This window comes from Echiichthys vipera (genome assembly GCF_963691815.1).
Source record: "Echiichthys vipera genome assembly, chromosome: 20".
In the NCBI taxonomy this organism is placed as follows: Eukaryota; Metazoa; Chordata; class Actinopteri; order Perciformes; family Trachinidae; genus Echiichthys; species Echiichthys vipera.
Genome location: NC_139845.1, coordinates 24,867,076 through 24,881,491, shown reverse-complemented (window position 1 = coordinate 24,881,491; position 14,416 = coordinate 24,867,076). Strand labels below are relative to the sequence as shown.

Here is a 14,416-nt window from a genome sequence, read left to right as displayed (position 1 = left end):
CAGACCTTTTGAGGGGCAGGGGTGAAAAGGAAAAAAGGGCACCTATAGCACGTCCTCACCACTTTAACACATTTTGGCTCCTATAGGACATTTTAACACACGTTTTTCAACAACACACACACACACACACACACACACACACACACACACACACACACACACACACACACACACACACACACACACACACACACACACACACACACACACACACACGCCAGTAGTCAGTCCTTAGGTTTTGTGTGCTGGTCCTACTGTGTGCATGTGTCTGTACCTCAGTGTAACACTTTTTACACTGCTGTTGTCAAACTCTCCATCTTAATAATCTCTTGCTTTGTGGAGGACAGATGTCTGAAGGAACAGCTGTTTTCCCCCGGCCCAATAACGTGCCCCTGAACGCAGCCAGTCCACCTTAAATAAAAGACATGTGGATTAGTACTTGTCCACCCAGACAAACCCACCTGTTTCTGTCTCTATAATATAATGAGCGCCATGCGTCTGCGCGCACCCGTGGCTTTGATATTGGAGGACGTTGGGAAAAAATGGGCGTTCCGGGGGCGCGCACGCGATACATGCTCTCCGTCATATAGCAGAGCGGCTGGTAATACGTGAATGACCTTATCTCGGCGGTGTAATGTCTCACCGGTGAGGGATTTGGGGGTTCGGAGATAATAAAGCTTGACTCCCCCCCACCGTCTCTCGCCACTCTTGCTATTGCATTTGGGGGACGCCGGCCCGAGCCCCGCACTCTCCGCATGCTGAACACCTGTAGCTGTGTAAGTCACCTCGCCGTGGTCCACGTGGAGCTCATTATTTTCCATCCCGAAGATCAGCGCTGTGCGACGCGCGATGTCAGTTTGGTGAACTTTTTGCGCTCAGAGGGGATCTGCAGCTGGAGTTCAGGCTTCTGCTTAACTTGTTGAGAAAGGTGAGAGAGCCGGACACGGGCTGTATGTTATTATTTTTTGTTATTTGAAACAATAACGTGCGCTTGATGCTTTATATGTTCTTCATATTTCAAACCAAAGCTGAAATAAATGTCCTATCTCGCGAGTTCAGACCTGTGAAACAAAAATACATGAGAGGGGAAGGAGAGTTCTGGAAGAGCGGGTTCAGTGTTCGGCGGTGGTGCTGCTGCTGGGGGAGCGGACCGAGCTAACCGGCCCCTCTCTCTGTCGTGCTGTGTGCGCGGTGCCCGGTGGTGTACGTCAAAGCGCTGATTAGCGCAGCAGCAGGAGCCGCTGTGTTGTGTGGCCACTAGGATTAGATGGTCTCTGCGCCGCGGAGGGGAAGGGAAGCATCTCTTTGTCGTTCTGTCATTCGCTGCCTGCAACTCTCCGCGCGTACATCTCCGGTGGGCGATAAACGTGCTCACACACACACACACACACAGACACACACACACACACACACACACACACACACAGACCGCGTGACGACCGACAGCGGCGAACAGCTCGCTCCTGCTCCTCCGCCTGCCTTTTTGTTCCCCCCTTTTTCTTTCCATTCCTCGCTGGTCGCTGTTGTTGGATTGTTCCCTCTCTAACAAAGCCCGACCCCAGCCTGCCTGCAGACAGACAGCTGCTCTCCGGACCAGGCGGCTCCGGGTTGCACGGTGGTGCTTCGGCTGCTTCAGCGGGTTCAACAAATGCAGAAAAGGGAGAAAAGTTTCGGTAAGACGCTTACTTTTTGCGCCTGTATGAACGTGTGTTTAGTGTGCTCTGCGACGAGGAGTTAGCGCATCTCTCTGCGTCGATGTGACGTGTCCAGACCTGACCTGCTGCCGCTCTATAACCTGCTCTATTTCTCTGTTCCTCCGCTGCTCATCTTCCATTAACACACATGCTGTTAGGTGCCTGATCCTGGAGCTCATGTGTGCCCGCGTTCTGGAGCTGTTACTTGTCATCGCCGCGTGGCAAATGGAGGCTGTGTGTTCAACCCATTATTGGCCTTTACCGGCACTCCGCTGCCATGGCAACAATAATTAAACTGATAGGGTGAAATGTCAGCATCTCGTTCTCCGAACAGCTGGGACGGAAATAGCAGCATCCATCCCCTCCATCATCCTCCATCCGCTCCGGGCTCAGATGATGATACATTCGGCCGAGGACGCGCAGCGGCGGCAGCCTTTAAGTCCACAATGAGAGAGTGGGGAAGGGAGGATGAGTGCCAGCGCGCAAACAAAACAGATATCATTAGGGCTCCGGAGCAGCTGTGATTTCCTTTCCTTAATGGAAAATGAAGCTTTTGTTCAGCACCCCCCCTCCCCGGGCAATCGGAAGAGCGAAGTGGTCAAATTCCTGCCATGCTTCTCCCCTCTTCCCTCACAGTAAAAAAAGGGGGAGTCGAAACTCTGGTTTTCTTTTGGTTTGGAAATGAGTAGCGGGGGACTTTGTAGTGTTAACGAGGCCGGACGGATCAGTGCTGCTGAACAGAGCAGCCGGTCGAGCAGCCGTGCGCCCCGCTCTCCAAAAATCCAGCCAATTAACAAATCAACAGCCCCAGCGCACTGGAACAAACGAGCCGAGCTGCTCACACAGCAACCTGTTTGATGCTGTCTTTGCAAATGATCCCTCACTAAAACAATGTATTAGTTTGTATAGAATGTATGGCAGGTGAGGAGAAATGATGTGTGTGTGTGCGCGCGTGTGTGTGTAGGTGTTTCTCGGGTAGCGCAGGTTTCTTCTCAGTTGGTGAAACAAGTGATTTTTCTCCTTAAAGGTTGTCATAGTTTATCCACTTACAACACTAAATTATATATCCCTGTGAACTGGAGATAGTGTTGAAGTTCAGATCGCTCTGCACAGAGACAGGACAGAAGTGGCAGATGGCACCATTTCTACTGGGTTGGCATAACTTTTACTTTTACATCTTTGAAAATGCTTACATTTTAATGTGGTGTTTTCAAGGTTTGAAAAGTGCTTGAATTTTGGATCATTTCTTGAAAATGTTTGAAATTGTATCAGCATTTCGTTCACAACAAATTGCTATAGAATAGAGATACAATTGAATTTCTTATCCGTCTGGTGTTACTACAGAATGGTGTTTATAACGTAAAACCATCTCTGATAACGTGATTTTAATGGGGGCAAAAGAAATCATTTTCAATATCTATGTATTGATAGAAATATGTAAACTACTGCAACTGTAAGGGGTTGGAAAAGCTAGAAAATGGACCTTGAAAGTGCTTAGAAAGTGCTTGAATTTGACCTCTGAAAAGGTGTACGAACCCTGTTTTAACTTCTGTTTGTGAGCCGAATTGTCTCTAAAAATCTCTGGCTTCCAGGAAGAAAGAGAAACATCCAAAAAAGTAACACTTACACTACAGCATCCTGTACTAAAGGTCAGCTGGTTTTGCTTAGTAGTGAAACATTTTTAACCCTTGTATGGTCTTCACTTCTGTGACCCTCTCGTATCCCTCAGGTCAGATATAGTTGGGGTTTAAAAAGTCTGAAATTTTACTTCATAAACCATTAACATATATTGTCTTTATCTCAACATCAAACAATAGCGAGGACATATGGTATATGTTTAATGATTGCAATCAGTTTCTATTAACAAAGGGAGAGTGTGATTCGTTTTTTGTGGTGGAGTTTATGTGTGTGTGTGTATGTGGGTGGGGGGGGGGGGGGGGGCATTTTTCTGTGTTTCTCTGTGTATGCGGGTCAAACAGACCACATGAAGGATGTAAATGCGTGAGGAATAGTAGCATGTGTGCTCTAGTATTTTTTCGTTTGTACATTGTTGATCATAAAATAAGCTAAGGCCTTTGAATTTGAGGTAAAAGAACATTATACTTGTACCGTTTTTGTTCTTGCAAAAACTTGAAACTGAATGAGAATTCACGTTTGAACTAAAATGGTAAAAAGGAAGTTTCACTTCAAAATGACTGAAGTTAAAACTAAGAAATATGGTGTGTGTTTTGTGTGTGTGTGTGTGTGTGTGTGTGTGTGTGTGTGTGTGTGTGTGTGTGTGTGGTGAATGGGGGACAAAGGGGAGTGGGGGGTGTGCCTCTCCTCAGGGGAATGGTAGGAGAATACTAATTCCAGCCCGGTGCGAAGCCACATTGTCGTCCCCCCCTCCTCGCCCCCAACGGGCCAACAAAGGCTCTCCACAGTCAGCTCGGGCCAAACAATACAGGCCGCCGCAAAGCTCCTCGCCTGGAGCCACGCCCCCTTTAAACACAGAGGAGGTCAATGTAGAAAAAAAAAGAAGAAGAAAAGTGTCCTGGAAGAAATGTGAAACTGTGGCTTTGTGTCTGTGTGGGCTGCTTGTTTGTCCCAACACTTAAACAGGGCCGCGGAAGGGCCGGTCTGTGGTGAGCTCACTGCTCCGAGCATTCACACACTCTTTCAGTCTTTTACAGGGACTAGAACGTACTTTTAATCATATTTTTGTTCAGTATCGTTCGAATGATACTGAATTCAAATGGCATTTTTTGAGTGGTATCTTCCATAACTGTTTTCTTTGTGGAACAATGTAATGGCCTTCACACCTGTTTTGCCAGATCAATGCAGAGGTCTGCTCAAACTTTTGTCCATAGTAAGTAGTACTGTTTGTGTGTGTGTGTGTGTGTGTGTGTGTGTGTGTGTGTGTGTGTGTGTGTGTGTGTGTGTGTGTGTGTGTGTGTGTGTGTGTGTGTGTGTGTGTGTGTGTGTGTGTGTGTGTGTGTGTGTGTGTGTGTGAGTATGTGTGTGTGTGTGTGTGTGTCACTATTGTGCTAATCAGTGAAAGTTTTTTTTAGATTTCTTTATTTTGAAAGGGACAACACACATTAATTAACAAGAGCAACAAAGTCACACATGTAAACGTGCCAGATTTACCCATAAAGGCTCATTTTGATCTGCAGTCCCTGGCAGGTTGATGACATTTAAGAAAAGATTAAAAAACGTAAAGGAAAATGAAGCACGAAAACATAATCACAAAAACACATAAGCATAACAAATAAAACAACACAAGTGTTAGTTAAACATTTAACAATTTAACAAACATTTAAATACACGAGCATTTAAACAGAGACAAAAGCCCCTCACACAGACTACAGTAAAGACAAAGTAAAATACATTCATCCAGATTATGGCAGCATGACTGATTTTTTAATAGACATTGTTTTATAGATTTGGAAAAGGATTTCAAGGATGTGATGTTCCTTAGGATAGTATTCTATGTGCTGCTCGATAGGAAAAGTATGCTTGACTTTGACTTTTACAATCTCTTCCTCAGATGCTCTGGTAGATGTGTTTAGATTTTGTGTAATGAACTCATTGAGTGGAGGGGGAGACGTACGATGAAAGATTTTTATATATACACATATATATATATATATATAGTATATATATATATATATTATAAGTAAAATTGAATTTGGATGTGTTTAATGTGATGGAGTGAAGCTCACACTGGTGTGTGTTTTTGTCTCAAAGTTAGAAATATTCTTTGTATTTAAGGCAAATCCTCACTACACACTAACTGTCACTATATTCCTTGTGCATTGCATTGTGGGGTAACAGCACACCAAATAAAATCAACTGATTTTTCACATGCATACTGACATTTTGTTTTTACTATACTTAATTTTGGTGGACTGAGATAAGTACAAACTTCATTTACGTCCACTTTAGCACGCTTAGCCTCATTTTAAGCATACTTAGTGTGAACACTAGCTGCTTTGAATGAAGACGCAAACCAGCACTTGTGTAACTTCAATTAAAAAGAAAAGAATTCAAAGTCATTTTTAAAATTTGTTTCCACAGCTGTCTCATCACTTTCAAATGTGAATTTATCTGCAACTCAGTGTACAGGAACGCCTGCAAAATCTGCATCCTAACTTTTTGAGTATACTTCATTTTGTCCTTCAAAACCGTGTACAATTGCGTTATCTGGAACCGACCCACAACTCTTGGCCCTTCAGGTAGCGTGGCTTTAGATCCACAGCTCCAGATTTGAAGCAGTGTTTTTGTTCACACGAGTGACAAAAAGATTACATTAATTTTACTCTTATCGTGCTGAAAATGTCAACTTCTGACATCCAGTGTATGGCGCCTTATTTCCTGTATAGCATTACATTTTTTTTTACAAAGAGTGGAATGTAAAACTCTACGGCATACGTATTTTCACTTGTGTCTTATTTCATTATAGTGTTATTTGATGTTTGTTTTATACACATGAATATTATAACTTTAGTACCACTGCTGTTTAAAAATGGAGGAGCGCAATAAGACACTTTATTGACTCCCCTTATCTACCATCATGCCACTTGTCGACTATATATTTTTTAATGCCGTACATGTTACACAGTATTTATAAAGGATTACACTCCTTGCTTTCTTTTTCTTACTTTCTTTCTTTGACCGTAACAGTAACGGTGCTGGTGTTAGATGAGTGTTTGAAGCCTCTCTCTGTGCTTCTCCCAGGTATACAAATGCTCTCCGTCCAGCCGGACACCAAGCCAAAAGGCTGTGCCGGCTGCAACCGGAAGATCAAGGACCGCTACCTGCTGAAGGCCCTCGATAAGTACTGGCACGAGGACTGCCTCAAGTGTGCCTGCTGTGACTGCAGGCTGGGCGAGGTTGGCTCCACGCTCTACACCAAAGCCAACCTCATCCTGTGCCGGAGAGACTACCTACGGTAAGAGAGACAGCGTCTGCGTGAACGTTTAACAAACACTGCATATGGTCCAGAAAAAGCACATCAGTGTGTACAGAGGCGTAAGAGAGTTAACCCGCTGAAATCCCCTTTACACACATTTACAGTTCAGCTTGAGCTTCCTGTTATTTTGGGGAGTAGAGCACAGCCGAACGTTATTTACAGGAAGGTTTTTTTGTGTTTTTTGTGTTTTGTGTTTTTTGGCCCGTGACTTTGTTTTAAGTCCTCAAAATCTGTCACCAGTTTGAGCTGTTAATTATAATATGGCATATAACTTTTTATGGGATTATTTTATCAAGTTTTTAGTTTGTATCTATTGTGTTGCTATCTTTTTAAAATTTTTAATATTGTTTTTTTTTTTTTTCCTGTTCAGCAGCAAATTATAATTGTCTTAGCAGTCAAACATGACTCCAATCCCATAAGTTGCAAAAAAATGTCTCAAATTAGCATCCAATACGGTTGGTATGGCACCTTTTCTTCAAGATAAGCAGGCTGTTGGTGTGAACAGTTGCAGTTGCAATATATGTATATATATATATATACATATCATGAAGTTTAAACAGAATCATTAGTAGTAAATAACACAGGTGGAAAAGTGCAGCATTTAGGCCCTGTATAGACTAAGACGATCTAGAAAGGAAAAGCAAAAGTGCCGTTGCGTTCTCACTTTTTATTACATCAGGTGTGTAGGTGGAGCTGTGAAGCACTGCCACACAACAGCACCCAGAGCTGGTGCATGTGTAGAAACGTCCTTCTCCTTCTCTCCCTAACAGCGGAGAAGCAGGACGCCGTACAGTGTGACAGGGATCTGCAGCACGGTCTGCAGCCTCCCACCGCCTCGGCTCCACCCAGGACACTTGAATGTTTCACTAATGGAAACAGTCCCACATGTTTGTTGTTGTTGATCTGAACTCTGCACACGGATGTTACGGAAACACGTACGCGGCGTGAGCCAGCGTAAGCAGATCTGAGCACACTTTAGTGTTTTTACCCCTTTACACGCAAACACAACGCTGGAGCCTTTTTAACATTTCAACTCTGGAGGGGAGACCTTTTTTTGGCGTTTTAATAAACTAATAAACATCAGTGTACTTTTAATTAATTTAGAGTTTTATGTGACTTGTAGGTACTTTATTTCCAAATTGATTATTTGAACATGTTTTGAAGTAAAGATGGAGATTTTTCAGTGTCAGTAAGTACAAGATGAATGTTCTCCCCAGATCCGCCAGCGTTTTGGTCAGACTGAGACCAGCTGAGAGACAAACAGCCGCTGGCTTTAAAGTTGTTGCCATAAGAACGTGGAGATCATGGGGGCCTGACACATGCAGACATGGGGCACAAATACAATGATTTCTGTGTTTACCTTGAGCTGGAGAAGGTTGGAGACACTGGGAATGTAATTTCTGTCATTTCTAAGAGGAGAGATTATAGATGATTACAGTTGGCTTCTTCACTGTTTTTTTTAATGGGACTTAGTGTGCGTATCATTTTACAGCATCCACCACAGAAAAAATTTTTTTCCTTGGGCAAGACACTGAACCCCGAATTGCTCCCTGTGCTGCGCATGGGTGTGTGAATGTGGTGTGCATTGTTAGATTAGATGATACGTAGATGTCCACTGCCATCTGTGTGAATTTCTGTGTGAATGGGTGAATGTGACAAGTAGTGTGAAAGTGCCTTGAGTAGTCAGAAGACTAGAAAGGCGCATTTACCATTTATAGACGGTAGGATGGTAGGTATTTGGCTACGGTGTGGATTTTGACTCTACTGCATAACCGGCAGAGCAGCTCTGATGTAACCACACAATTTGTGCGGATCCCATGAGGGAATATTTCCTGACCTTTTGAGTAGAAGCCTATCTGAAAAAGTAATTCATGTAGTGGCCGATGTTGACTGCTGTCCTCTCTCGCATCTCAACACAAGTGTCTCAGCGCGTTAAATACTGGCGCGCTGGGAGACTTGATCCACGCACTCCTGCTACCTTCATCTTCGCGTGCTTTTGCATGGCTACTCTCTGCACCTGTTGTTGTTCTTGTAATCGTTTCAGTAAATAAAAAAACAAAACGTTGACACAGAAAACCGACAATTCACCAGTGAATGGACTGAGAAGTATATACATTTTAGTCCATACCGTATAGCCCTAGTTTCTACATATGTATAAAATATAGCTGTGACACCACAACTGTACAGACGTCCTGACGGCTTGCTTAAAGACACAGTTTGTGAATCGGGGCTTTGTGCATTTTTCGGTGGATTGAGGGAATCTCATTTCAGTGTGGGACCGAAAGTAAAGTGTGTTTTCATCTATCTGTTTTATGCACCTTTTACATTTCCACATAGAAAAACATGAAGGAAAGTAGTGAGGTGAGCAGCGACTGTAGCTCAGGTGGTAGGGTGTCGGGATATCCATTCATTGGATGGTTGTAAAGATGACCCCATCACTCCTGGTATCCTGTCCTGGTATCCTGCTTATCTGTCCATCCTGAGTGCAATCCAACATTTATTCATCCTGGCCCGCATTTATCAATCTTGCGTGAAAACGGGCACAGATCTGAGCGCAGAATTGGTCGTAGGACAGGACACACGTGTGATTTATGAAACATTCGTATCTGACCAATCTCAGCGTATAAATTAGCGGGCCTTGATAAATGCGGCAGCTGAATTCGATCGTCATTAACATGTTACGCCCTTAAATATTCCTGGTTCGGAGGCCTCGCCCACTGAGGTCAAACATGGAGAGAAGAAACACTGGTAAGAAAAGAAACTTTTCCGACACACAGATCGGCATCCTGACATCCGAGATGGAGCCAAATAAAGATGTGCTTTTTGGCAGTCTTAAGAGTTGAATAAAAGGGGCCCATCAAAACGCTGTATGGAAAAGAATAACGGAGGCAGTCAACCCGAAGCAGCGCTCCACTGTGACCCGTGTGCGTGTGTGTGCACTGCTGAACCTGCGCTCCTGCTCTGTAGCGGGGTTTGCCAGCGGGGTTATTAGGTATTCCGTCAGAGGATAACCTTTGTCCCCTAGAAGAACCATAGCAAAATGATAATCATCTGATACCTTGTTTGATTTAATGAAATTTATCGAGGGTAGCCACTAACCGAGGAGATGACTTTGGCTCTGCAGTGCGCTTTCCTGCAGCCGCGCGCCAATACATTCATTCATTCATTCATCTTCAACCGCTTGTCCCTGTCGGGGTCGCGGGGGGCTGGAGCCGAGCTGTTTTGAAATATAAAAGAATCATGTGTGTCCCCCTGGTCACCTGGCCACCACGTTTAAAAGCGATAGCTTGGCATCACAAATCACCTGTACATTTATCGAGTGGTAGTTTTTGCGATTGGTGAATGCGTAATCATTCATGGATGGTGCCTTCAGACGCACATGAGTACAATCAATTGCTCCAACCACAATTTTTTTTTTTAATTTGTTGTAAGAATCCGTTTTGAACTGTTCTTAATATGTGACTGCTTATACTTAATGACAGCTGAGGTTTGTTAATTATTTTCAGCCAGATTTTGCTGCCGGTAAATCCACAGGCTCAAAAGTACGTACACGATCTCAGACCTGACGTGAGATTTGATCGTAGCTCCCGCTCATGTCCAAATTGATAAATGCCGAAGTTTGCCAGGAAATGGTCGAACGCACGTTTTTCTGCCGTACGTTCGTTTGATAAATGAGGGCCATTATGTTTCCTGTGTAATGCAGCTTCACTGTGCATACTTTGGCTTTAGTAAGCCTGCGGAGAAATGAATCACTCTGCAATCTCCTTCAGTGAAAATATCTTGTAATAATTGTGAGTGACAGTGTGAATCTTTATGTTGAAGATTGTGTTGAGTTGTTCAGTTTCAACAAGACACTCAACAAGGTGGCTACTTGAAACGTCTTGTAAAGTACAGAAGCTTCAGTCGCCACCACAGCTCACGGTAAAGTGTAATAATGTTTATTGATACTGTATTGATTCTCAGAATCACTGTATTGATGATCAGTAAATAGTTTACATGCATAGATTCAGACAGACAGTGTGTGTTATGTGTTGTTTAAATCCCGACCTCTAAATAGCATGTAATGTATCTTTAGCAACATATGCATATGTTGGTGGGTTCTATATACTATTACAGTTTTACTGAAATCAGATTTTAAAATATCTAAGTAAATCGTATTGCTTATAGTTTTGTAAAACACTACAGTTTCTTAACTCGTAACCCCGGCACAGTGATACGCATCGTATGGACAGAACCTTTTAAAACAGCCCTACCACAGCTGCTCCAGGTGTTCAGTTTGATGAGACAGATGTTTAATGTTGTGTTCCCAGTGCTCATTGTACTGATAACTATAGACAATCTGTTCTATTGCACATTAGTCTGGTATTTTTGATCTTGTATGTATTTCTTAAAATTATTATAATATATGTTTTCGGCTGTATAATACTTGTTGTTGGTATATCTTGAGTTTCATAGCAAAAAAATAATTTTTAAAATAATTATTAAAGTATTTCTGACTCTGATTCTGATATTAAGCATCCTGCTATACAGTAAAGGAGGTGCTAGAGTACTGCTTGTTTTCCTAAAGTTGCAGTGCTGTGTTTTTGTTCTGCACACATGTTCATACCAGATCTGAACCTACACCCAGTGGCAAAGCTCACCTTGGCATGTCCATGTAGTGCATTGTAAGCAATGTTGTGTAAAGGTGTATTAATCCGCCACAAGTTCCTTACAAATGCACTCTACCTGTAACATTTGCTAAGACCTAAAGTGCCCAGCTGTTTGAGGAAGTTACTGAACTTTATGCCTTTAGTAAAGTAACAAGTTGGCTTATTAAGAGACAAACTAAAACCCAGCTGGCAGGGCTGCACAGCTGTGGACAAAATGCTAATTAAGATCATTCTGATCAATAGGGTTAGGGTGAAATATGATCACGACAATCATATTTTTTAGGGACAAATGGTTGATATCGAAGATATCCTGGAGAGTCGCTAACATGCTAAAAGCCCCTACACGTAAAACGAAGCACCAACACGTAGTTAGTGAACCCAGAGTTTATTAAAAGAGTGTTTTAAAGACTTACCTACTGGCCCCTGTACCAGCTCCTCTCATAGTAAAGTCCATTCCAGTGGATTACCAAAGTCAATCCAAAAGGAGGAAGCCCATTGGTGCTTCGTCAGAAACAAAACTGTAAATGTTAACATTGTTTTCCCAACACTGACGCCTTCAGCAGCAGTGAGGCGAGCGTCTGTGAACAGGCGTGCAGGCTAAGAGGAAGACCAATTCCAACATGTTATTCTTTCATCTTCTAACTTCAAGGTGACTGAATTGATTTGACGCTCGCTATCACGTAAGTGGCCTGCCTGTGAATGTGCCCTGACATCTCCTCACTGCTGGCTAATGAATGACAAATATAGCAAACCGTACTACTCCACATCTGATCTGCAGAGCAACAAAGAAAGCCAGGCTCCATCACTGAGGCAATCAATGGCTGCAGCATCACAAAGCAATACAATTTTACACACACACACACACACACACACACACACACACACACACACACACACACACACACACACACACACACACACACACACACACGCTCCCTTACTCAAACAGCAACCTCAAATATATTATTTGAGGTTACTACTTATGTTTATCTCCGTCAGCCCAGGTTAGCAACAGGAGAGGAGAAAATAAGGATGACTACACGTTTGGTCCATTTTTATATTCCGTGGGCATTAACATTAAATTATTTGGGACTTCGTTATACGACCCCACCCCTTCCCCAAGTCAATCCTTTTCTGCTTAGCAGGGTGGCATGTTATTAGGCCTGACATAACCAGGGTTAATAGAATTCTCCAGGGGTCTACAACCATGAGCGATGTGATTCCACCAGCAGAAAATAATAATCCTTTATCGCAACACATGCACAAATAACTGAGGAAAAAACAAATGCAGGGAGAAAAAAACTTAGTTTCAGCAGTCCCTGTGTGATCAAATATGATATACAGAAAGGAATGTGTGTGTGTGTGTGTGTGTGTGTGTGTGTGTGTGTGTGTGTGTGTGTGTGTGTGTGTGTGTGTGTGTGTGTGTGTGTGTGTGTGTGTGTGTGTAAGCAAGCCATCCCTTCGTAAACCTGCAACTGCAAACATAATTACAGGTATTATCTCCTAGAGCTTGATTTGTGCATTCCTCTCTCTGAATATGGAGAAATGCAGCGAGAACATTTTATCAACAAATGATCCCTTTGAAACCAAAGCTTCCATTGATGATACTGGTAATAGCGCGACACCACTGTTTATGCTGATGTGTGATTTTCACAGTACAGAGCGATAATATTTGAAAGCCCAGAGGAGGGAGGAGAGCAGACAGACTGACACATTTAAGCTAAAAAACGCTGAGAAAATGAAGACTGCGGCACAGCGGCCTGTCGAGTTCCCCCGCATGCGTTGCACAACACACACACACACACACACACACACACACACACACACACACACACACACACACACACACACACACACACACACACACACACACACACATACACACACACACACACACACACACACACACAAACAACCCTGGCTGGCTCCAAGGCCGGGTGCAGGCGTGAAAAAGCTGTTGGGCATCAGTTAATGGAAAACTGTAAATTCCAGGCATCCATTTTAAAGACAGCACCAGGAGAACACTTATTTATTTATCTATCTATTCATTCATTTTTTTAATCCAACTTCAATTTTCCTCTACAGTGGTTTTTACTAAGATTGTAAATGCAAGCAAACTCACAGAGCCGTCAACATGGCTGGATTTATTAACGTTTTGGAAAGCTGGCTATCAGTGAGAGATAACCAACATGTAGAGCATGGTTCAGTGTAATAACTTACATTTTTTCCTCCTTCAGAATCAACTTTGCAGTCTACAGCCACCTTGTATAACCACGTATGTAAATGTAAATGAAAAATATATCTTTTTTTCATCTCACATCGAGCTTATGACGCTTTGTCAGTTTGTATGTCGGTGTCAGGCGTGACTGTGACATCAAGTCAAGCTTTATCTCCAGGGAGCGGCGGGGAGTGAGGAGAAAAGGCTCAGGCTGTCTGAAGCTCATCTATTCTTTTCAGAAATCTCATTTAGATACATTCTTACTTATGAGTTATGTGTCACACCTTTTAATGCAAAAACTGCTCAGTCTGTGATTACTCACAAAGAAGCAAAATATAGTTTCCTTTGCTCAGACACGCACGTTCAAGTGAAGTGTTTATGTCAGATTGGGATCCTCTCTATACGTCCATCCATACCTTGTCTGCGTCTGTTTTTTTTTTTGGGACTGTGGCAACATTGACCTGGCCTAGTCTCTTTAATGTCGGCTCATACAGCTTCATACAGCGATGTTAGTCTTAAAACAGTCATCGGGTCGAGTCCTCATATCACCCAAAATCAAAATAAATAAATAAAAGACACAGCAACAGACATGAAATGCAGAATTCAGGCTAAAAACATAAAGGACGCTAAAAAACAAAACAAAAGCAAGTCTGGGTTGTTGACAAATGGGTTGTAAGCTGCTTTTTAATGTGTCCACACTGTCCACACATCTGGAGTCCAATTAGAGAGAGTTCCAAAGTTTAGCAGCTTCAAAAGCTCAGTGTCCTTTTGATTGGAGGCCGGAGTGAGGACAAACCAACAAACCCTGGTCCTCAGAGACCTGCTGTTGTCGGGCTGCAGTCTTTAATGTAGACAGGTGTTGGACCTTGCAGTGCTCTGAATGTGATTACAAGAATCTTGA

The 14,416-nt window shown here is 43.0% G+C and overlaps 1 protein-coding gene across 1 annotated transcript in view; it reads left to right on the top strand.

The window, feature by feature from the left end:
• Nucleotides 1–1,648: 1,648 nt before the first annotated feature.
• lmo3 (LIM domain only 3) overlaps nucleotides 1,649–14,416 on the top strand; it is a gene marked incomplete at both ends in the record, with an annotated part of 61,592 nt that continues 48,824 nt past the window's right edge. The window contains 2 exons of the mRNA XM_083934735.1: nucleotides 1,649–1,673; nucleotides 6,414–6,627. Coding sequence (XP_083790861.1) covers nucleotides 1,649–1,673; nucleotides 6,414–6,627 — 239 coding nt within the window. The remainder of the gene's footprint in view (nucleotides 1,674–6,413; nucleotides 6,628–14,416) is intronic.